Here is a 24779-nt window from a genome sequence, read left to right on the forward strand (position 1 = left end):
TCAGATTAAAGTCAAACTCTGCTCTTCAAAGCCCTCCAAAACCAGGCCCCAAAGCTCCCCTCCAGCCACATTGCCCACCACTCCTTTACACAAACTTGTCTACTCTGAACTCCCAAACTTACCTGCTCTGAACTTCCAAACTTACATTGAGCTTCCCTATCCCTTAGTATGTCTTTGCTCATACCACTCCTCTGGCCTCAAGTTCCTGTCTGCAATTTAACTAGAACCATCTTTTAAGTCCCACTTCAAATTCCATGCCGTCCAGGAAGCTCTCCTTATTTAACAAAAAGGCTACTGCTTTCCTCTGATTTCCTATCGATAACCTTGACAGTTGATGGCACTCACACTGCATATATACAGTGTTGTCTGAGTACATGCATTATTTTCCCAACTGGAATATAAGTCCCTGGATGGTAGAAACTGTCTCTTGTGCTTCATATTCCCCATGTATCCTTGCACACAGCAGTATTCTTGATACATCTATAAGGCTGGCACTCAGAGATATGCATTACATAGAAAAATAGTTCTGAGTTTGCCTTGCCTTTTTAAAAAAATTTCAGTATTTTAACTTATTTCTTTTCCCACAAAAGGTCCCAAGTATGAAACCATGTTTAAGGCTGCAAAAACAAATGTAAGGAAGGACCTTTTCAGGGTGATGGAAATATTCTAAACTGAATCGTGGTGATGGTTGCACAACACTGTAAATTTGCTAAAACTCATGGAATTGTACACTTAAAGTGGGTGAACTTTACAGTATGTAAATTATACTTCAATGAAACTGTTTAAAATAATAAATAAAATAATAAATAAATGTAGGTCCATGTATCCTTAATTTAAATAACTGTAAGGGAAAAAGGAAGGGTTCTCACTACAGTTACCTGATATTGAAATAGACATTTAAATGTAATTTATGTTTTTTCTATTAATAAAAATAGGCTCATTATAAAAAAAACTTAAATACAAAAAAGTAAAAAGAAAGTAAATGTCAGCAGAAATCTACCACATAAGAAATAACTGAAAAGATAGTCAAATAACTATCATACTGCTTTGTGACCTTTTTTTATTCAACACTATGTTATGACATCTTTGGGGGTAAATAAATATGTACATCTATAGCATCCTTTTAATGGCTACATAGTATTCTATTGGGTGAATGTAAAATATTTAACCAGACTCCTACTAATGGATATTTATGTGTTCTTAATATAAGTCTTTATGTATACATCTTGCATACTTGTCTGATTATTGCCTTAGGATAAATTTCTAGAAGAGGAATTTATGTGTCGAAAGGTTTTTACATTTTTATTTTGATACTCACTGCCAAACTAATGTAATTTTAAAACTAACTTTTCCTCTCCTTATTCCTAGATTTACCATTACCAGCCTGCAAAGAAGGATTTTCCTGGCTACAAATCTCTAACAAGTGAAGAATCCTTTGAATAATCTTTATTTTTTGTGTTAATTTTTTGTTTTTATTCTCAACCACAGCTTACCGTGGATGCTAGTGAGACTCAAACTGGCCAGGAAAGTAGAGTGCTTCAAACACATTAACCCGTGTGTCCCTCTCTCTCTGCCAGATGTTACAAACCTCACCTTCATGCCCAGCTGACCCTTCTCTTGGGTCACTTACCATAGGACCCACTCCAATCACTCACTTGGTCTTTTCTCACTCAGGCCCAGGAGGAAAGAGGCCCAGCCTTGGCCAGGACAACTAATGCTACCACTGCAACAAAGCAGAAAATAACAGGAGAAAAAGAAGCATTCTGCAAGAGTAGAGCCCTCAGGAGAAAGAGACGGTGGGTCACATGCTCTGAGCTAGGCCCTCTCTGTAGCCCCTGAAGGCCTCGGTGCAGTGAGTTCAGGGAGAGGAGCATGTGCTAAGTAACGGCGGAGTGAATCTGGACAGCATCCTATATGGAAACTGTGCTCCTGAGACTCCACAGAGTTTTGATCAGGCACCACAGGACTGAGCCAGGGCAAGACTCAAGCTAATCTCTCTCAAAATTCCCCAGTCAACAAAGAAAGGAGGAACGGACACTTATGGTGGCCTCAAGCAGAAAGGGGTCCATTTCACTTTACCTTGCACATCTCAGCTTTCCCTCCCTCTCTGTCCAGCCAGCACATGTCACATGTGCAACAAGCCACACACAAAGGAGGAGAAGTAACCCCCACCATTGCACGGTGGCCTCTACGACTGGCGAATATTTATACTTGGAAAGCTCATCCTCCACACGGCCTTCTGGCCTCTCTTTGTGTCTTCCTGTCTAGCCCAGCTCCTAGAAAGAAGCCAGTATGAAGCTTCACACCTGACCACTTGCTATGCCAGCATAATGAAAGTGATGCCCATCCCCTGCCTATCCTCATCACCACCACCGAAGCTTCCGGAAGCAACATAGACATAAGTGTCTCCAGCCTGAAGCCAAAAGCCACACCTCTCTAGGTGGGGCAGACGAAGCATGGAAAATCAAGAACAAGGCCTGGTGACCCCACATTCTGCTTCACCAAGCCTGCCCATGGTATTAAGAGGATCAGAGAAAGCAGAAGATAAAGGGCCTTGGCCTTAATGCCTTCTCAAAGCAGGCAAGCTCCTGCCTTCGGGAGGTGTGCTCTTTAACCCCCAGCACCGGTGTGCACATTGTCTAAAGTGCACCAGCTTTAGATAGGGCTGCTGTTTCCAGCCTGCTGAGAAAACCAAAATACTACACCATGACCACCATGGCCACTGTTCGAGAAGCTGGATTATGGCTTTGCTGTAGGAAGGTGCAGAGGAGGAGACAGCAGTGCACGATGAGCAGGGCTAGAGACCAGTGTGAACACGATAACATAGAAAAGGTGTGTGTGGTGGAGGAGGGAATCGCAAAAAAATATGAGTTATAGTTATTTTAATCTCCTAAAAGGTTCTCTCTCAATACTTGAAATCCTCTTTTGCAAATTAAGGCCCTGCTGAAGATTTTGGATGTTATCACATCCCAACTGGCACCCCACCTGCCCCTCCTATACTTTTCTGTGCCCCATTCATGTTTTAAATTTGCATTGCAAACTATGAAAAAGGAAAGCTTCCGCAGAAAGCAATTTCCTGGGCCAGCAGCTCTTGGACTAATACTCCTTTTGCAGTTACCAGGGATTCTGCATGCACGTACTCCCTTCCCTCCTCCCGCCAGCCCTCCTCCTCCCCCCACTCCTCCCTCCCTTGCCAGCACCTTCTGTCTGAGCCAAGACTATCTGACAGGGAACTACGGACAGTGTCACAAACTAGCCCCTATGAAAATGCCCTGGACAGAAAAAGGAGCAAGAACCAGCTGGGAAAGAGGGGAAGGATTTGGGGTAGTCAGCTTAATAGAGCACCCCAGAGGCACAGCAGTTTGTCTGTAGTACAAGGCTCATAACTTATACGAAACAGGAAATAAAACCCCTGCCCCCAAAAGTTCACAATCTGAAACTTCAAAAAAATTTCGCCACCAGGGAAGTCTCTCATAGAACCTTTACAGGCAGTTTTCCATACCAATGGTGTCAACATCTGTCACCGCTAGTGGTATATAGGGATGTCTATTGTCTTCCCTGATGGTGTGAGGAAAATGTTCCAGTTCTTGGATCCCAGGCTGCTAACCCCCCAAAAGGAACTACTACAATGATGAAACTCACGACACTCATGGATGCAGGGTAACTGTCATGGACAGGAGAATTCCTGTTCTTGGGTCTTAAGGCCATGACCAAGGTGAGCCACATGTGACTGTCCTGAACTCAGAGAGGGGAAGAAATACAGCTGACTCTGTGGACTGCCACCTGGAGGTCCCAGGGACCAGGACTCTGGTGGATGGAAAGGTGGTGGGGAGGAGAAGACACCATTTCAAAAAATTTCATTTGAAATGAAAAGGAAAACAAGGAACTTAAGTCTTGACTCTAAACTGATGTACTGAAATCTGCCCCAAATGGCCTGAGAGCCACCTAATGACAGGAGGATGGGGTGATCCTTCCACCTCTGACATGACCCCCCAATATACAAAAACACATTATGCTACTAATCCAGCCACACATTGCCTTTTTCACTCGGGCCCAGTACAAAGCCCTCTCCACCCCCCAGTCTACTTACAAGAGTGAGCTCCATTGGCTCAAAAAACTAAAAGCACAGATATTTCATGAAGATCCCTCTTTGACTGATCTGAGTGTTGCAGCTAACAGGTGGGGAAATCTTAAACATACGAGTGTTATCATGACAAGACCACTGGAACGGATCGGTGCCATAAGTCAGACAGGGCTAGAAGTTTCCGCCCCACCATCAGGTTCCTCTTTAGCCTTGACAGATCAAACTCAAGCCGAAGCAGGCTACAGAGATCAGTTCAGTCTCCGAGCCAAAGGTCTTCACAGTGAGGGACCAAAGCTGCCCGGGCTGGGCCTCTGCCGGCCCGTGTCCCAGATTAATCACCACCAGGAGGGGCTTGGACACCAGGCTGCAATCTGAGCCCAGCAGCACCTGCACAGGGGTCACCCCGGCACCTCCCTCACTCCCTCGGGCAAGACTCCAGGGCATGAGGGTGTCCACCTGTTGACTACGCTACTTGGAACAGGCAGGCCAGACGCTTAGCCATCTTCAATCCCGCAGGTAAGTCACAGGAGGTTTGAGTTAGTGCAGAAGGTGGAAAGATATGGTGACTCAAGGAGTGAAGCCAGGGCTCCATGAGAAGGAAAATTCTCAGCCTCTGAACAGAAAGAAAGAGAGAAAGGCCTCAATGCCCCTGTCACCACTGTCTAGAGAGAAAATCTAGCTCAAGACCAGCAGTGAGTGAACTAAGCCCTCAGAGGTTATGAACTAATGAGATGCTCCGTGAGTGTTTGGGACACATTCTCGTCAGCTTCAGATCCACTGGATGCTGACAGGAAGGAGGGAGACCAGAGCAGGGATTTCTTTTCAAAACACCCCCAAATGCTGCCAATACGCCTGCGTGAAGGAAACTTAGACATAAATTCACTCTGTGAAGGTGCAGAAGAGCTTCCTCTGAATGCCAGGACCTTGGAGAACAGTTTCCTCAAATGATCTACATCAGTAAGCTATTTCAAACACCTGTACACATAGAGCTAGTGACTATGTATGGTGCATGTACGCATGTCTTTCCACGCTAGAATGCACTCTTTAGGACCAATGGACCCTATTATAAATTCTTCTCAGATGGCAATTTCTTTTATATTGTTGCTTCTCTAAGTCTACTAGAGTAGGAGAAAGTATTCTTGAGACAAAAAAAAAAAAAATCAAAAGGAGGAAGATAAGCATGAAGATCTGTATCTTAGAACGCTCTGTCCCAGGCACTAACTTGTGATATAAGGAGAAACCACTCGGATGGATGCACCCTTTTCCACCTGCCTCATGCCCCAGGGAAGGAAGGGTGGGAGGGGTCCGAGTCAGATTGAAGTGTGTGTCCCTTGAAAGAGCAGAGAAAAGCACAGGTCAGATAAGAGGAGAAAGAGCTCCTACCCAGCGCCTTCATTTGAGGAGGAACACCCACATCCTGACTGTTACACCTTGTACCTCCAGAGCTCCATCGCCAGGAATTCCCTTTGAACTCCCGGCTGCAACCCAGAGTTAGGATAGAGCAGTGGCTACAATTACACACTTGCTTGTGGAGGGGTGGGGGGATGCTGTATGTGACAGGCCATGAAAGGTCCCTGCCTATAAAACAGACTGGAAAACAAACCCTTAATTTAAATGTTAATGAAAGTGCTGTGGAGACATCAGAGGCTTCCCGGCTGCTCAGAGAATAGCTACACCAGCCACAGAATTTATGACTCCCCTTCACCCTCCTGCCTCCCTCTCTGCCTCATCACCCACTGAAGTTTAAAGAGTGTAAAAAAAAAAAAAAAAACACACAACTAATTTTAACATTAACTCCATGCTTCCACCTTGGGATGTGATTGCTAAATTATCTGTTGGCAGAACACTGATCAAAGGTGGAAAAACACAGGCACATTGCACACACAACCCAGAAAAGTCAGCTGCAGCTAAGGCAGGAAAATTACCTTCTCTCTTCCTGATGTGGGACGGGTAGAAGAAATAGCGGTGCAGGTAGGGACTGGAGCTGGGAGGTGCAGACAGCAGGAAGAGGACGAAGACCCTGATCCCTCCCACGTGTCTGCTCCCCATCTGAGAACTTAGCATACCATATTTGCTAAGTTTGGTCTGTCTCTCCATCAGACTATGCTGTCTAGTTCACTGTTGTTTCCCCAAGGTCTAGCACACTGTAATGCTTAAGAAGTATCTGGAGAGAGAAAGAGAGATAGGGATGGGAGGAGAGATACAGAAACAGAGACAGAGCGGAGAAAGAAAGAATTTAAACAGAGACTGAGGGATGGAAATGTATCCCTGTAGCAGGGGCACGGTCTTGAGGCACGGACTCTATATCCACAGCATCCCGCCTTCCGCAGCAGCACTCTCTGCTTCTAGTTGTAGTGCTTTATTTAAGTCAGTTCTTCCCAACTAGCCAACCTTCCTGGCCAGGGAAGGAGTCACTCCCACAGATGGGGTCTGGGCCAGCCAGAGCTGGCTGGGTTGCTGGTCTCAGGCCAGCAGCCCAGTACATGAGATTCCCTGTGCCCAACATGCCCTGGGTAGTGGCAGAAATCCAGGGTCTTGAGGAAGTGAAACCCACCCCTGTGGCATTTCGTCCTTGCTACTGATGGATGTGTTGGCCGGAGAGGCTTGACTTAGCACCAGCAATGAACTCTAGGGTGGCGGGCGCTGCCCTGAGATTCAACAGAACCAGACTCTGATTCAGTTGTATCTCTACACTGATCTCTTTCCAATCTTAGGTCATTTTAGGCTGGACCAGTGGGCCCACCTAGCATCATGCAGAGCTTCCTTCTCTCTCCAGGCATCATGCAGCCCCTTCCAGCCATGCCAGCCTCTGGTCCTTCCATGCTGTCTTTGTGCCGCAGACTCTCTCATCTAGGGCCACCACATGCAGGCGACTCCCTCTAGTGTGGTCTTCAGCCTGGCAACAGGGGACACTGAGCCACTCCTTGCCTAGAGAAGGTGTCCTTTCCCTAGACAAGCCCCTGATCCTGGGAAGGGAGAAGAGACAGAGCTTGATAGCTGTGGGCCAAACCATCAGGATGAGCAGCTACAATGTGAAGCACGACAAAGTCATCCATCAGAGTCTTTCTTCAGGTTATCAAGGTTAGGGATCCCCTTCAGGAACCAGCTCTTTATCACCAACTAGAAAAAGCAAAACTCAGAGGCACAACATTTACTTTTGATTTGTCTTCCCCTAAAAGCACTGAGTGAGTTAGGAAGCCCAGGGCCAAAGAGTTGCTGAACCACTGGGAACCAAAAGAATCTAAACTAAAAGTTGGCTGCCTCCTTTTTTCCAATCTTTCAAACCTCTGTCAGAGAAAACTCCAGATGCAATTACCTTTCACTAAAGAAGGGCGTATTTCAAAAGGCTGGTGAATGTGTCTGCCACACACACAACACACAGTAAACCCTGTAGCCACTGGGAACAAACACCCACTCTCCCCAGAAATCCACCCCCTTACCAAACAGTACACAGTGATGGCTTTCCTTCCAGACTCTCCCTCACCTCTGGGAGAAATGAGGCAAGAAGGGGCAGCTCCTCCATCAAAACCCCCCAGAGGCCACAACTCACTTTACAAATTTGAATCGGTACATTTCAGGCAGACTTGGACTAATCCCCCCCAAAACAAACAGGCCACCACAGTGAGCAAAATTACACTAAATTGTATTGTATATTTAATAACACAGCTAAGTCAAGTTTCTACACCTATACCACTCATATGTTTCCTTAATGACAGAAACGAGAGAAGGGATTAAAACCCAAGGGTCCTGGGAAGCCTTCCTGACCACACTCACTCACATCATAGCAAGTGTTGTTCGGAGATGGGGAAAGGATTCTTCTGAGCACCCCCTTTTTCTTGGAGGGCAATAAATATGGTGTCTGCAGAGGAAGGAGGCACTGTGGGCTCCTCTCTCTTCCCCTCCAAGGCAAACAGGGCAATGGGGCTCCAGACTCATTTCACCATCAAGGCACCCCCCAGCCAGCTTGGAAGGGCCCTGCAAACCGAAGATCTATGTGCACTAGCACTCCTGGGATGGTGTAAGCCTTCACAGCTACACGAGTGAGCCCAGGCCTTGATTACATACCGCCTTGCTCTCCTCCCCCTCGCTATCTCAACTCTGGCCTCCAGAAAGAGAATGTTCCCAGATCCCCACAGAGGCTTTCAAGGGCCACAGCTACTATCCAAGATTCTGGTGGATGAAGGCATTGCAGTGACATAGAGGCCTGCCTCGTGGCCCTCCCTCAGTACCACAGCATGTGGCAATAAGCTGGAGACCTGAGCCTCTTCTGCCCCATCCCACATGTGCCCTTCTCTGAGCCTCAATTTCTCCATCTGCCAGGAGGGGAATGACCCTCTCCCTTCCTCAGCCAGAGACAGACTAGTTTCAGGCACTTAGTATCATCTGGCAACCACTACAGTTGTGCCCCCATCTTTCCCCCACCACTGAATAAGATCCTCAGGAGAGCTACCCGACAGCAAGTGTTCAGTCAATACACAGGGAGCACAGAGGAAAGGGAGTGAGAAAAAAAGAGATGGAAAATAGAAGGGATGAAATCGAGTCTTTAACAGTTCTTCATTTCCTTACTCTGAGTATTTACTAACTTTATTCAGCTAGAAATAATCTTTTAATGGAAATACAATGTACTGCATGTTTTAAAAATTCTGCTTTTCTGTGATACTTACGGAAAAGTGCTCAGAACTCTATGTGACCTCAGGAGATCGTATCCTGAGACCAGTTAGGACCCACAATTACACCCAGACGTGTGCCCTTCCACCTCCAGCATCTCAACTCAGTTCCATCTCACCCAGTCCTTTCACTCATCAAAAAGCTCCAGGTTGGGCCTCCTCTACAGAAGGAAGGCTGCATCTATAAGTCATAAATCCTAAAAGCAGAGTTATTAGTGTTGGGACAAGAAGATGGGTTGGAGGGCACATAGGAGGTAGAGGGAAAGGTCCTTGCCTGCCACCTTCCCATGGAGTCTACTGGTTTTCCTTCTGTTTTTTGAGTACCTAAACATGGCTCTGAGCACATGACTGGTATTAAATATTATCCTCCAAGAGTGTTTACAAACCAAGAACTCAAGGTCAAGAAAGGAAGAAGAGGTGACATTTGGACACAGGACAGAATACCTGCTTTCTCCCAGTCATGAACACCTCAGATTAAGCCTAGGGCTTGAGGTTTCATGCTTCATACTACAAGTTTCTAAGTACACACATATGAAAAGAAGGCAGATAAGTCCCAGCATCAAAGATAAATACGATGAATAGCTCTGACAAATTATTTTAAATAGAAGAAAGAGACTGAGATGTGCTGGGTCTCCCAACTGTCCAGGTTCCCTGGAGGACAGCTGCTGCCCACCCACTCTCGTGTTTTTCACAAGGGGTTCACGGCCACATCACATTAGTGACACTGACGACCACGCTCAACAAGAAAGGTGGCAGGGAAGGGAACAGAGGCAGCCATGGAGGGCAGGAAAACCACAGGGGAAAAGGAGAGGAAAGAGATTCCTGCTGAGTCCCCACCTCAAGAAGACTGCAAAAGAGCAGTGTAACTGCATGAGGGACAGGAGAAGCCCCAGGGAAGGGTGGAGACGTGAGAGCAGCTAAAGCAGCTAAACAAATGCTTTACCAGCTGGGAGAGATTCTGGCTGACACAAGATTCTAGCCCTTTTAGCTTTGTAGAGTATTTTCATATTCATTGTTTCAGATCATCTTCACAATAACCTAGTAAGGACTATGAAAGAAAGAGTATTCAAATTTAACAGATGAGGAAACCATGGCTCCAAGGACTTACCGGAAGCCACTCTGCTGGTTGGTGGCAAAGCAGAACTCCAGTTTCCCAGAACAGACCCTACAGCTAGGAGGCAGTGTCTTCCAAGATTGGGAAAATGGTTCAGTTTACTGAAAGGTTCAAATTCATTGACACAGTGAGAAGAAATGGATCTAATGATAAGATGACAAGATTCCTATCCCAATATATTTTGGGGGTAAGAGGAAAAGAAGCAGAGAGAACACCAACATATATACTCTGGTCATTTAGTGTAATGACAGAATCCCAAATACAAACTACTTTTTTAAAACAGTCCAAGACATCATTTGTGGACTTGGGGAAAAGGTCACCTCAAATAACTGTGGGTCATGGAGCTAAACAGCCAGCCAACAGGGAGTGAAAGAATCATCCCAGGGGCAAGAAAGTACACCAAGAAGACATTTAAGGATAATGTTAAGAAAACATGAGACCTAGGTTTTCACCAAAGATGGGGCATATCAAGGACTTAGCAGAGGGTCTGGCATAGAACATATGACTAATAAATGTTAGCTGCTGGTAGCAGTAGTAGTTACAGAGCAGTGCTAGTAATATTAGGAAGCTAGGTCCTTCCTCAAAGCCAGCTTCCAAGTTGTGGCCAAAAAAGCCCCAAAGTCAGTTTATTGTGATCTAAACTGCTTCTCAGTGATGAAGGCAGACACTGTCCTCAACCTTTTATTGACATCATCTTCAACAGCTGCCACGCTCTATTCTGTTAACAGGTAGCCTAACGTATTCCAGAGGAGGTGGCTGGAGTAGAGGAATATGAAGATGGGGATGCTGGGAGAGCCTGTATGTGTCTTTAGCCTAATTCCATGTGCAGGAAGCACATGGACCATCTCCAGCCTTAACAGCATCCCTCCACCACCGACCTCAACCCCAGGCCACCCCAGTCTCCTGAAGCCAGCAGGAGTCTCAGGTAACCACCAAGATGAAGTCACCAGCCTACCTGTCACCTCCCACCCTTACACATATCCAGCCCACAGACACCCAAGCCTGGCTAACTGGCTTTAAAGGGGGCAGCATTAGGAAGAAACTGAGGAGGGGCCAGAGCGCAATGGCTCCATTTTCCACCCTCTGCTCCCACACACTTAGGCCTCTCTACTCCCTGCTGGTCTTTCCTTCCCTTTTTCCTAGGATTGCTAGAATGATTTGTTCTGAACAGCGACAGGTTTATAGGTTAGCCGACACCTCCGCTCTGTGGAATTTTAATTAACTTCTCCCATCGTCAATATGCTAAGGAATGGGGTCTCCATTCTCTGAGGTCAGCAATGTGTTTCAGGTCCTGCTATATCAGCCGTCAAATTGAAGAATTAATGACGTGGCTAATCGGCTCTAATTCTTTAGGAAGAAAAAAATTTGAAAGAGAATTGTGGAAGGGGCAGGAGGAGGGCTGCAGGCTCCTTGGGGTGAGGAGAAAAAGGCTGAAGGGGGCTGAGCCAAGAGGGGGGATCAACTCTCTCATAAAACAAGTGACTGACTCAAACCCGATGTTGGAGGGTAGCAGCCCTACAGCTTTCCCATTGATCATTTGGTGGGGAGTGAGGGGTGAAGGAAGTGGGAGAAGACACTAGATAAACACCCTGACAGAGCAGGTGCAGAGAGGGTGTCTATGTACCCTGCTGGTGGGGAGAGAGGCCCTGCCTCGGTTCAAGAGAGCCTAGAAAGCAGAATTCAGGATGCAAAGCTCATTCAGTCACAGGCAAAACTAGAGAAACACCAGTCAGACCAAAGGGTAGGGTAAAGCCGTCATCAAAATTGGCACTTCTGCTATAATTGTCAACGAATCTACTCCACATACATGACTTTGCATGAGGGCCCAACTGGACATGGGCCCCAAGTCTCTCCTGATGACGCCCACCTGACCTCATAAAATAAAAGCATTATTACATGGGATAAAACCATACCCCAAAACATCTCCCTTACCTGTGCAATGGGCTGATAGCAATGGACCAGACTCGGTCTTCAGTCTGGATGGTGTGTAAGCACTGCCCCAGCCGGCCTGAGGCCAAAGGCCATACCTGGAAACAGGAGAGGAGATGCTCTCGTTGGCGTTGCCTGGGATCGGGATGAGGGTTGGAAAATGCACCAGGTGGAGTCACTGTTCCTAGGGTGGGTGGGGAAATGGAGAATCCTTTCTATCCTGTACACACAGAGCTCTGGGTAGCAGCAGAGGGGCCTCTCCAGCTTCTGCCTTGCCTACCGCCCAAATAGACGCTGGCTCCCAGTCCTAACCACCCTTTCACGTCCACCTGAGAGCCCTTACGCAGCAGCCAATTTTATACCAGGGAATCAGAAGCTCCATGTTCCTCAGCTGAGACCTGACTGAGAAGCGTGAGCAGGTGAGGCTTGCCTCTCTCAGTAACCTCCCCGTGTTTGTGGATTTTCCTTTTCCTATCTCTCACCAAGATTTTACTTTGGGGAGGTAGGGAGAGGGAGGAAGATCAAGGCCCAGTATGAGAGGACAGAGATAGAATTAGATTAGAATTAGGGAGAGAGGAGTAAAAAGAAAGATCCAAGGGAAGGAAAAATGGAAGAAGAGGACTTCAAAGTGGGAAGGTGGTGTGTTGTTGTTTGTTTGTTGATAATGCCCAGAATCCAATGCTATTCATGTCAGCAGGGAATTTAGCACCTAGTGTCACCAAAAGTAGCAGAAAAGCTTAACTCGTTTAAGCTTCCATATCTCCTACTGGTTAAAAATATTGCTTGGAGCACATTATCTGGTCCCTATCAGTCAGGAATGTACATTAGCAGCCACTCTGGGCTTAACTCTAATCAACACTCACAGAGCCCTCTCAGCGGTCAGTGCATTTAGAAATCTCCCATTAAGCACAAGGCCCCTTCACCTCATCCTACCCCAGATGACACACACAGGGGACTAAGCCTCTAACCAAACAGAGAGGAAACCTCAAATGTACAGGGCTGTCCCCAGACAGCAGCCAAGGAGGGATCCTGAGGAGGCCAGATGATCAGTGACCTCTCAAGGTCCCTGCAGTGCTATAAGGGGAACACAAAAAAGTCAGACAGGACCTTAGATGGAAGAACTTTCAGGAAACATTCCTTGAGTTTAAGGGGTAGGTGATGGAGTGGGGGTGGTCCTGACTTCTTAGGATCACATGATATCTCTTCTCTATAAAAGGAGAAAGTGTTTCTTAGATTTTGTGTGTCTGTGATAGGGGGAGAAGGGTGTGAGTTACTTTTCCCAACACAGGGAAAAGAAAATAAATTTAACAAGAAGATCCTGAATAAGGAAGGGCAGAAAACAAAGGTAAACACCACAACTTTCCTGGAATGCCAGGATTCTGGCTCATTCTTCTGGATTAGGTCACTTTGGTAGTAACTAGATGCATCTAATGTCCTCTTTCAGACAGCCTTGGCTTGGAAGAGAAGTTTGCCTTTTCCCTGATGCAAACTACCTAGGAGGCAGGTTCTTGTTTGGTGTGGGTGACTAGAGACTCTGATTACAAAATCTCTGGGGACAGCCCTAGGCCTGAATTCACTAGTGTCCTCCACTGAATGGGCTGGTGGATCCCCAGACTGTGAAAACCACAGAACAAGGTTCCTGGTCTCCAGGGGTGGCTCTGGAAGCATGCTGCCAATTTCCCAAGCACGATCTGGGGAAAGCGGCCCTCCTGACCTGCACCAGTAGCACACCATCCACCAAAACATGAGTATGCTGATCACATCTTAACCCTCAGTGATCAAATTCAAAACAGACCCAACCCTGGAGCAGATATAACTCAGTGGGAGTGGACATTTATACAGTCCTTTTAAAAAGCAGTTGGCAATGTGTATCAAGATCCTTAAAATAATCAAAGCCTTCGACTCAGTAATTCTATTGCTGAGACTCTATCCTAAGAAAATAATCCTAAAACGAAGAAAAACCTAAATGATAAAAATATTCCCTGCAGCCCGCAATAGCAGAAAGAGCATACATGGGCTTTAGAATTAGACAAATCTGGGTTTGAACCCTAGTTGCTACTTATTTATCTCTGATGTTAGGGATATTTTATAACTTCTTAGCCTCAGTTTCCTCATGTATAAAATGGGAAATAATGCCTATCTTTTAGGGTTGCAGTGTGGAAAAATGAAGATAAGTGTAAAGCACCCGGCACAGAAGCACAGTATTTGGCAGACATTAGGCATCAATAATGGTGGTCCTTATTACTATAGGAAAAAAATAGATACAAACATCCACCAATAGGAAAAATAGTAACTAAATTATGGTAAGTCCATTGTGAAGCCATTAAAGATGACACAAGTAATTTGCAATAATAATGGAAAACCTTATAAAATAAAGTAGACACAGCAGGGTATATTGGGTATATAAGATATATTATGAAAGCGAATCAAAACTACAATGAGATATCACCTCACACAGGTCAGAATGACCATCATCAAAAAAATCTACAAACAATAAATGCTGGAAAGGGTGTGGAGAAAAGGGAACCCTCCTGCACTGCTGGTGGGAATGTAAATTGGTACAGCCACAATGCAGAACAGTATGGAGGTTCCTTAGAAAACTAAAAATGGAACTACCATATGATCCAGCAATCCCACTCCTGGGGCATATATCCAGAGAAAACCATAATTCTAAAAGATACATGTACCCCAATGTTCACTGTGGCACTATTTACAATAGCCAGGATATGGAAGCAACCTAAATATCCATTCATGGAGGAATTGATAAAGATGTGGTACATATATACAATGGAATACTACTCAGCCATAAAAAAGAACAAAATAATGCCATTTGCAGCAACATGGATGGACCCAGAGATTGTCATACTGAGTGAAGTAAGTCAGACAGAGAAAGACAAATATCATATGATATTGCTTGTATGTGGAATCTAAAAAAATGGTACAAATGAACCTCTTTACAAAACAGAAATAGAGTCACAGATATAGAAAAAAACTTATGGTTACCAAGGGGGAAGGCGGGAGAGGGATAAATTAAGAGATTAAGATTGACATATACACACTACTATATATAAAATAAATAACTAATAAGAACCTATTGTATAGCACAGGGAACTCTACTCAATACTCTGTAATGACCTATATGGGAACAGAATCTAAAAAAGAGTGGATATATGTATATGTATAACTGATTCACTTTGCCGTAGAGCAGAAACTAACACAACATTGTAAATCAACTATACTCCAATAAAAATTCATTTAAAACTAGATATATTATGACCATAACTATCTGGGGAAAAATTACCCTAAAGGATAAAATGAGGAAATGAATAAATGTAAAGTGCTTATTAGCACAGTGCCTGGTTACATTCTATGTTATTATAAAACAAAAAAAGCAAACCTATGCACTGAAAAACACCTAAAAGAAAAAAAAAAACAGTTCAAATGTTCCCTCCTTCATAAAATCTCCCCTTCCAAGTCAAATGTGATCTCTCCACCCTCCAAACTTTCTGGCCCTTTCCCTAGAGCCTTACAACTTCATAGTCCTGGCCACTTCCAACCAGCTTCATAGCTTCATAGCTAGTGCATGCAGTCTCAACTCCCCTTAAGGAAAGGCTGTATCTTCCTCCCCTTTGAAGCCGGGCATACAGTAAGCACTTATCAGAATGAAAGAAAGAATAAAGAAAACGGAAAAAAATGAAGGAATGATCAGACCTGGCCCAGGCCCAGCAAGAATGTAAGCTACCATCCTATCACATCTCAGGATGGGGCCAGCCTCACCAAAGCCGAGAGAGGCAATCCAAGCTAAGTCACAGTAAATCTGAAACTAGGATTGGGGGCAGAGGAAGGAAGCTCTCTGGGCAGTCCCTAGCTCAGAAGTTTTGCAAAGAAAATGTTTTGTTTCCCTTCACCTCAATAAATCTCTTTCCTAAAACATAGTCCATTTTGGGGAACTCCCAAAAAACAGGCTATAGATGTTTACAGACAAACATGACTAAGTTCTTATGTAGGTTCAGGTATTAGAAACCTGCAGAAGCAGCTGGAGAATTACAGATGCCACCAAAAAGAAATGGAAAGTCAGTTATAAAAGACTAAATGTGGGTAATGTGAAAATGGTCCAGGAAGATGAAGACGGCTAAATGCAAAGACAACAATAGAAGGAGAGAACAGAAGCAGCATCCAGAAAGCCAGAAAAGATGAGCTGGCCTGGAGGTCACTGGGAAACCACAAAACAGCTGACTAGCTTCCTGGAGTTGAAGAACCAGGGGGGAGAATTCTGTCACTGACTAAAAAGAAATCCTCAAAAGGAATAGGATCTACTGCAGTGACAATTTTAGAATTAGAAAGTACCAATCTTAATGCTTAAAAATACTAAACCACTAAATAATTGTACTTAAAACATGAAACTAACCCAATATCCTAAATAAAATTGCTGTCAATCTTCAACTGTAAGCAGTCTATAGCCCTGAATTGCTACCTGTGGTCATAAAGCTTAGCTGTACACTGCTCTGGGTGTCAGACCACAGAGAAATGGATAGAAGAAAGAGATGTCACTGAAGGCTTCATGGGGATGCTTGAAGCCGTGACAAGAAAATGCTAGAATGAGATGAGAATATCTAGGTCCCACATGCACAAAAGGTTTCTGCGCAAATTGACTTCTGAGCAGTATAGCAAGTTAAGGTTGGTCTCTTTACAAGGAATGGTACAAAGACAGTGACCAATCAGAAACCTGAAGTAAGTATGGGGTGGGGGATTCGGAAGCAAGAGATAGGAAATTCAGTTTCCATGTTGGTTCAAAAGATTTTCTGGGGTGAGATGAATTGGGAGATTGGGATTGACATATACACACTACTATGTATAAAATAGATAACTAATGAGAACCTGCTGTACAGCACAGGGAACTCTACTCAGTGCTCTGTGGTGACCTAAGTGGGAAGGAAATCCAAAAAAGAGGGGATATGTGTATACGTAGAGCTGATTCACTTTGCTGTAGAGCAGCAGCTTAATGCAATATTGTAAAGCAACTATACTCCAATAAAAATTAATTAAAAAGAAGAAACCTTGATTTTAGACTTCTGGCCTCTAGAACTGTGAGGTAATAAATTTCTGTTGTTCTAAATTAAAAAACAAAAAGAAGAAGAAGGTTTTCTGAATTTTTCTCAGGCTCCCTGTGCTGATGCACACATCTCTCTGACAAAATACAAAGTGTAAGGAAAAAATTAGCAAAGGGAGGAGAAACTTCCATAAATAAAAAGGAACATATTTAGTCCTTCTTTTTACATAAATTAGCAACATTTTCACATGAAGGTGTAATCACTAGAGGGAACATGGAGCCAGAAAAGTTAGTAAAGATTGCAACTTCTCTCTCCTGAGTCCCCTCCCTATGTGTCTTAGAGTCCCATTTGCTGACATGGTCAAGCACTTTGCTCCTATTAGCACTGTGGAGTCTCCAGATGCTGGGAAACACACAAGCAAGAACCTATCGAGCTTCCTGCACCATTAACTGAATTATCAGCAAAGTTCCCACAGCAGTCCCAAAGGATCAGGCATGTGTGGGCCCTGGCAAGGGCTACTGGACACAGGGATGGAGAAAGTTCTTCTCTGCCTCATGGGTGAAAGCCTATTTGACCCAGACGTGGAGGAGCTGAGTCCATAAAGCAGGGGTTACACTACTTTATCAGTCTCATTCTGTTGGGCCTTGGCAGATGTCTGACTTTAGACCAGGCAACTTGGCAATGACACAACGAACAATGCCCTCCTCTAGTCGTCTTTCCACTGCTTACTGACCACATCACTCTCCAGAGAAGCAGTAAAAACACATTTTAATTATCAGCCCGATTGCTTATAAACAAGGTGGTAAAAAATTAACTTTCTTAAACAGAGAGCGAGCAAAAGGAGGGAGATTTTAAAATAAAATATTGGGGTTAGAACTCAACCCACAAACTTGAGGAAACTCAGCTCAGGGAGGAAAAGCTGGCCAGGCCCTCTGTTTTTGAGTTCACACCACATTTCAAGTGAGTGGCAAGCTTCCCAGCCACTGTCCACTCCTTTCCCAGGCCAGCTGGCAGGGACATAGCCTGGCATGGCAAGCTGCATGCCAGAGGCACATAAGTGAGTTCTTTATTGTGTCGTTCCCCCCCTGCCCCAACTCAGTGCCCTCAGCCAATCCTGAGACTCAAGGTCCTATCCACCCTCTCCCACCCCACTCCCTATAGACAGTAGGAAATAACAGTATATAAGGGGGAGACCACCTCACCTTGGCCGTCCTGTCTCTGGAGCCACTCACAATGATGCCCCCTTTGCAATCCACACAGTTCACCTCCTGTTCATGGGCTGAGTACTTGACAGTGAAGGTGCTATGAATCTTATGAACGCCAATCTTCCCATCTCTACAAGAGAAATAAGAAGCCAACCCCCAAGAGACAGTTATTCTCTCTGTAGGAAAAGAACAAGTCTACAGGAACAGCCGGAGTCTCCAATGACTTCCAAATTTGCTAAGCTTTAGGCAATTCAGCCCAATAAGGTGCTGAGTTTCTAGATACCTTTACTTCTTCAGTATACTTGGGGCTGAACAGAGCTGAGAGACAAAACAAATTTCCCACTTGAGAGTATCAAAACCAGTTTCACTTTTCATTAATGGTTCTTCCTGTTTTCCTTCTCCAGCTAACCCTATGAAGTACCCGCTTTAAATGGAAAAAAACACTACCCCTTCTACTAGTCTCCCTACTCATCCCTTTGGAGTTGAAACAGAAAAGTCAGAGGCAGGCAGAAGGTCTCTGAAGAATACTGAGGAGGAGGAAGGAAGGAGAAGCCTGCAGCACTTACCCTCCTGCACTGATAATATGCGAGTTGGCCAGCACAAAGTGGCAAACGTCCTCATCATGCCCAGCAAAGACTCCCAGGGGCCTCCGGTTCAAGCTGGCACCATCTGGGCGGAACTGATAGGCCAGGATGAAATTAGCCTGGGATATGTACAGAGAATCACCCTCTAGCTGCATCCAGGGCATCTGACTGCAGAGATGGAAAACAAAATTTAAGGACCATCAAGATATAGCATGAAGGGACTTCCTTGGTGGCGCAGTGGTTAAGAATCCGCCTGCCAGTGCAGGGGACACGGGTTTGAGCCCTGGTCTGGGAAGATCCCACATGCTGCGGAGCAACTAAGCCCGTGCGCCACAACTACTGAGCCTGCACTCTAGAGCCCACAAGCTACAACTACTGAGCTCGCGTGCCACTACTACTGAAGCCCACGCACCTAGAGCCCGTGCTCTGCAACAAGAGAGGCCACTGCAATGAGAAGCCTACACACCACAACGAAGAGTAGCCCCCGCTCACCGCAACTAGAGAAAGCCCGCGTGCAGCAACGAAGACCCAACACAGCCAAAAATAAATTAATTAATTAATTTTAAAAAAAAGAAGAAACCTCCTCAAAAAAAAAAAAAGATATAGCATGAAAATTCAACTTCAATCTTTGGAGAGGCTGACCAATTCCCAACTTAGCAATAACCTGCAAGGTTAAGTCTATACCTCACCCCCTTCCTTCAAAACTACCTACCCTTAGGCTACCTTTAGAAAACTAGAGTGATTGAGCTTTGTGGTGATCTAATCTTCTTTGGACTTTCTAAAAGAAAGTCAGAATAAAAGACCAATTAAATATCACTTTTAAATGGAGAATGCTTGGGAGTTCCCTGGCGGTCCAGTGGTTAGGACTCAGCACTTTCACTGCCATGGCCCTGGGTTCAATCCCTGGCCAGGGAACTATCCTGCAAGCTGCCCGTGGTGCGGCCTAAATAAATAAATAAATAAACAGAGAATGCTTAAGACTTGAATTACTGGCTACCTATACTTCTTGTGGGTAGGCAGAGCAACGAAAATGCAATGATTGAGGGGTGGGGAAGGGCAAAAAGAAACCTTCCATCCAGATGAAGTAATTTTTTCATTCTGTGTCCTCACTGATCTGAAGTTTAAGTGATAAGTTTCAAGGTTCCAGGACCTCCGTACACACCTCTTTCCCAATAGATCAGTTAGGGTGTGATAGAGAAAAGAAAAGAGTGAGCCCAGGGAAGCCCCATTCCCTTGTCCTACTAGAGCAAAAGGGCCTTTTTTTTTTTTTGGCTGTGTTGGGTCTTTGTTGCTGTGTGTGGGCTTTCTCCAGTTGCGGTGAGCGGGGGCTACTCCTTGTTGCAGTGCACAGGCTTCTCATTGCCGTGGCTTCTCTTGTTGCAGAGCACGGGCTCTAGGCGCGCAGGCTTCAGTAGTTGTGGCACGTGGGCTCAGTAGTTGTGGCTTGCGGGCTCTAGAGCTCAGGCTCAGTAGTTGTGGCGCAGCATGTGGGATCTTCCTGGGCCAGGGCTCAAACCCGTGTCCCCTGCATTGGCAGGCAGATTCCTAACCACTGCGCCACCAGGGAAGCCCAAAAGGGCCATTTTTAAGTAAAAGGAATAAAGCCATTTAGGAAAGGATGCTAATGTACTGATTAGATTCCTAGATCCTCACAGAGGATACCTACATTTCTGTATTAGAGGGTAAGTGTGGCAATGGAAAAACATAGCTCCAGAGCAGTCTACTACAGTTCAGAGACTACAGAGAAATAGTTGGCTCTCACAGGCAGCTGATAAGAGAAATCCACAAATAGTTAAAGATTCCCTCTACAAACTGGCAGGAGGAAGAAAGGTTAGAAACCACAGGCCAGTCCCATGGCACAGAGTGAGCCTTAAGAAGAAAGAAGACTCTGCCAGACACCATGCTCTCTGGTGGGGACTAAGCCCCTTGCACAAGGTACATCCCAGCAGCCTGTCCTACACCACATAGGGGTCCTAGAGCTACCAGGTCCCAAGCAAAGCATAGGGACAGATGATTCATCCCCATTTATAGAGACACCATCTCCCACTGCCAAGCCTGTCTGAGCAAACTGGGCTGTGTTTCTTCCCCAGACTCCTTAATACAAGCGTCATGGGAATGTGGAAAAGTTCTGCAAAGATGGACCATTAAATGCAGCTTGGACTTTGTAGTAACTAGTTTCTGCACATGAGGTTTTTACAAGTGTGTGCAAATATTATATGGAACATGTGTAGAGTGTGTACAGATGCCTGCACTCTCATTCATTATGCACATTCCTCTTCAACATCCCCTTGCATGAGTTTGTGGCACACTCAAGTGGGCAGCAAACAGAGGGGTTTGGAATTCATGTGTTTAGAGCCATCTGGTAAACAGCCATTTGCCCAGGACAAGAAACCAGGTTCATGCCAGGTGAACAGTGGAGAATCGCAGGGCAGCCTGGTAACCATTTTGTGTATTTATTTGCCAAATTGCTTGAAACCAGCCCAAATAGATGTCAGGAACAAAACCTTGTTAGAGAAATAAACTCTTCTTTCTGGTAAGAAAAGGCAAAAGTGGGAAGCAGAGGGTAAAGCCCCTTGTCATACAAATCCATCTTTCTCCCCTGTAGTTGCTTTACCATCATCACCACCACATAATTTGCAGTAACCCGTGTCAGTGAAAGCAGCAGAAATTGTACACAAGCAAGAGAAAAGGTCATCAGATGAAGAAGCCTGCCTGAACCTATCAGCACAGGTCCAGGTCCGCTGGAATGTGGAATCATGATGTTCCCTATCCATTCCAACCAATCAACAAAGAGCACTTTTTTGGTAGGGAGTCAAATAATAACTATGAAATAATTCAGAATCAATGAAGTATAAAATTTGTGGCATTAGCAGTGCCAAAGCCATTATCTAAATTTCCTGCCATTTTTTTCTAAGCTCTACCTCCTGTAACATACATATCCAAACCTTCAGATCCTATTTTGCTTTTTAATAAAAGTAGGGGAGAGGGCTACAGGAAGCCAAGAGTGAAGGTGTAACTCTCTAGAGTAGAAAATTTAAAAAAAAAAAAAAATTGTAAAATAAGATGAGTTGAAATATTGGCTTCATTTATTTCTTTTGATGAGGTGCATTAACAGAAGTTACCTCTGAGTGGTAGGATTATAGGTAAGTTTTATTTTCTTCTTTAAGCTCTTCTATTTTTTCAAATTTCTACAATAAACATTTATTATTTTTTTAATCATAAAAATATGGGATCTGTTAAAATAAATTACATTTTTTATAATCTTTTTTTAAATGTGAAAAAAAGTTGTCCCTCTGATGCCCCTTTTGTGGTATTTAAAGGATCACCAGTGCCCCATCACCCAAGACAGGCACATTTATACTCCAGCTAGGACTAGATTTTTCATTTCCCAGCATTCTTTAATGTCCCAGGTAGCTTTGAAAGAGTCAAGAGGCTACTTACCTGCATTTCCACTTCAGCAGAATCCCCTGTCGGCAGCGCCCCAACCTCCAGTTCTGAGATACCTTCACCCGTTCCTTCACTGGTACACTGGCCATCCTGTGTCCAGACAGAGCAGATAATCCAATCACTACAACTCACTGCCAACCAGAGAAAATTCCCTGGGCTTTTTTACAAGTCAGGACTCAGAACATCCAGAAAATATCTGAATATAAGTGAACAGGTTAGGAGACAAGTAAGAAATAACTCTTCTCCCTCCACACTAGGATAATCAAGAAAGCCAAGGAGAACAGCCTGTCCTTTAGAGTGTCCATAGTGATGCCAAAGCTATCTAACAGAGAAGGGATGACAAAGAGTACTGGGACCACTGGTTAGCCATGTGGAAAAAAATCCCTACCTCACACCATACAGAAAAATTAATTCAAAATAGATCACAGATTTAAACATAAAATCTAAAACTATAAAGCTGTTAGAAGAAAAAATATAAAAATATCTCTGTGGCTCAGGAAGTAGACAACAGTTTCTTAAGACATAGAAAGCAATAACATAAAAGAAAAATCCAATAAATTCGATTTTATCAAAATTAAAATTTTCTGCTCATCAAAATGAATATACAAGCCCAAAAATATGAAGAAATCCTCCCTGTATGTGTGTGTGTGTGTGTGTGTGTGTGTGTGTTTGAATAAGGAACTCTCCTACATTCTTGTGAGAGATGAAAATGGTACAGCCATTTTGGGAAAAGGTCTGGCAGTTTATTATAAATCCAAACATATACCTATTCTATGACCTAGCAATTACCCAAGAGAAATGAAAGCATATGTCCACAAAAGGCTTACTGAAGACTATTCATAGGAACTTTAGTCATAATAGCCAAAAGTTGTAAACAGCCCAGGCATCCATCAAGAGGAGAATGGATAAACACACTTCGGTGCATATTCATACAATGGAATACTATTCAGCAATAAAAAGGAAAGAATTATTGATACACACAATGATGTGGGTGAATCTCAAAAACATTCTGAATGAAAGAAACCTTACACAAAACAGTTCATATTGTATGATTCCATTTATGTGAAGTTTGATTAGAAGAATAACTAATGAATGGTGAAAAAATCAGAACAGTGTTGACCACCAGGGTGGAGATGGGAATTGACTGGGAAAGAATATGTAGAAGCTTTCTGGGGTAACACTTTATATCTAAATCTCGAAGGAATTTGGGTCATGCAAGTGTGTATGCATTTGTCAAAAATGTATCAAATGATAAACTTAAAATTTGACCATTTCATTGTATATAAATTTTTCTTAAAAAAAAAGAACCATAAACCAATATACTCTAGTCAATGATATGCATGCATGCAAAACTGTTTAGAGGTGAAGTGTACTGCTATCTGCAACTCACTTTAAATGCGTGATAAGGCAAACATAGTAAAATGTTCACTGTAGAATCTAGGTGGCGGGTGTATGAGTGTTCATTATACAATTCATTCAACTTCTATGTTTTAAATTTTTCATTCAAAAAATGTTGAAGGGGAAGTTTCAGTAGTACTTTCTGGATGAAGAAAGTTGGAGCAGTAAGAGATGAGGGAGCTCAGCAGCAAAAAGAATGGCATAGTTTTGGGGTGGGTTGGAGTGGTAGGGGGTAGGGAGAAGAGCTCAAGTCCCTCGTGAAAGTGCACATTTGGACGGAATTTTGAAACTGGAGGCAAGAATTTGAACATTCCATTTCAGGCCCCCATATCTCCCCTGTGTCTCCTTGGCTTGCTCCACTGGACAATACAAGGTACACTGCTTGGGACACAGAGTAATAACTTGTCATGTCTACCGAGAAAATGAGAGAAACAAACATTTCTTCCAGTATTTGCTGTATCTTCACATTTACTACCCTTTACTAAAAGACAGCAAGCAAGTCCTGCTTTCAAGATTCTAAAAGATACAAAGTAAAATTTCAAAGTTAGGAAAGAAATCACTACTTAATTAGTGCTGTTGGGTTTCTATTACATGTCCCAGCTTTATTAGAAAGAAGGGAGGGAAGAAAAATATGCATGCCTAGAAAGAACACTAGAAGATTTCCAGACTCTAAAATAGTTAACTGTGGATAGCCAACTTTGGGTGTTTTAACTTTCTTCTTTGTGTTTTTATGTATTTCCCAATTTTTCTACAATGTAATATTTTGGTAAAGATAAAAATACTCATTAAAATAATAATAATGCTTTTGATAAAACTGGATATCAATAGAGCAAAAAATTTTCATTTCATATCACAATAGGTATAATAAATTCCCCCAAAATGAAAGAGTAAATTTAAAATAGTTCTTTTAACTAAAAGGTTTTAAAGTATTTAAATTTTAAATACTGCATAGAAGAAAGAAAGAGATTAAAAAAGATTAAAAAGAAAGCAACAGAGCAGGGGAAAATTAACAATGAATGCTATGGGTTTTATCCCTAAAGTTTTATCCCTAAAACTTTTAGGGAACTGATAAAAAAATCTATCAGGATAACACTCTGTCATCCATATCAAATAGCAGATAAGAACAGTCACACAGGGGCTTCCCTGGTGGTGCAGTGGTTAAGGATCCACTTGCCAATGCAGAGGACACGGGTCTGAGCCCTGGTCCGGGAAGATCCCACATGCCGTGGAGCAACTAAGCCCGTGCACCACAACTACTGAGCCTGCGCTCTAGAGCCCGCAAGCCACAACTACTGAAGCC

General features: G+C 43.9%; 1 protein-coding gene across 5 annotated transcripts in view; it reads right to left on the bottom strand.

The window, feature by feature from the left end:
- FBXW4 (F-box and WD repeat domain containing 4) overlaps positions 1 to 24779 on the bottom strand; it is an 88016-nt gene that overhangs the window by 41816 nt on the left and 21421 nt on the right. For 3 of the 5 annotated variants that reach the window (XM_082408322.1, XM_082408321.1, XM_082408325.1), the window contains exons 2-5: positions 22076 to 22171; positions 18617 to 18802; positions 18048 to 18180; positions 11798 to 11892 (exon numbers count right to left, since the gene is read on the bottom strand). In XM_082408322.1, the coding sequence (XP_082264448.1) occupies positions 11798 to 11892; positions 18048 to 18180; positions 18617 to 18802; positions 22076 to 22171 (510 nt within the window). Of the gene's footprint in view, positions 1 to 6793; positions 7051 to 11797; positions 11893 to 18047; positions 18181 to 18616; positions 18803 to 22075; positions 22172 to 24779 lie in introns of those variants that run through there. The other 2 variants (XM_082408324.1, XM_082408323.1) reach the window with 2 other exon arrangements.

The sequence above is a fragment of the Balaenoptera borealis genome (assembly GCF_965194805.1).
Source record: "Balaenoptera borealis genome assembly, chromosome: 10".
Lineage (NCBI taxonomy): Eukaryota > Metazoa > Chordata > Mammalia > Artiodactyla > Balaenopteridae > Balaenoptera > Balaenoptera borealis.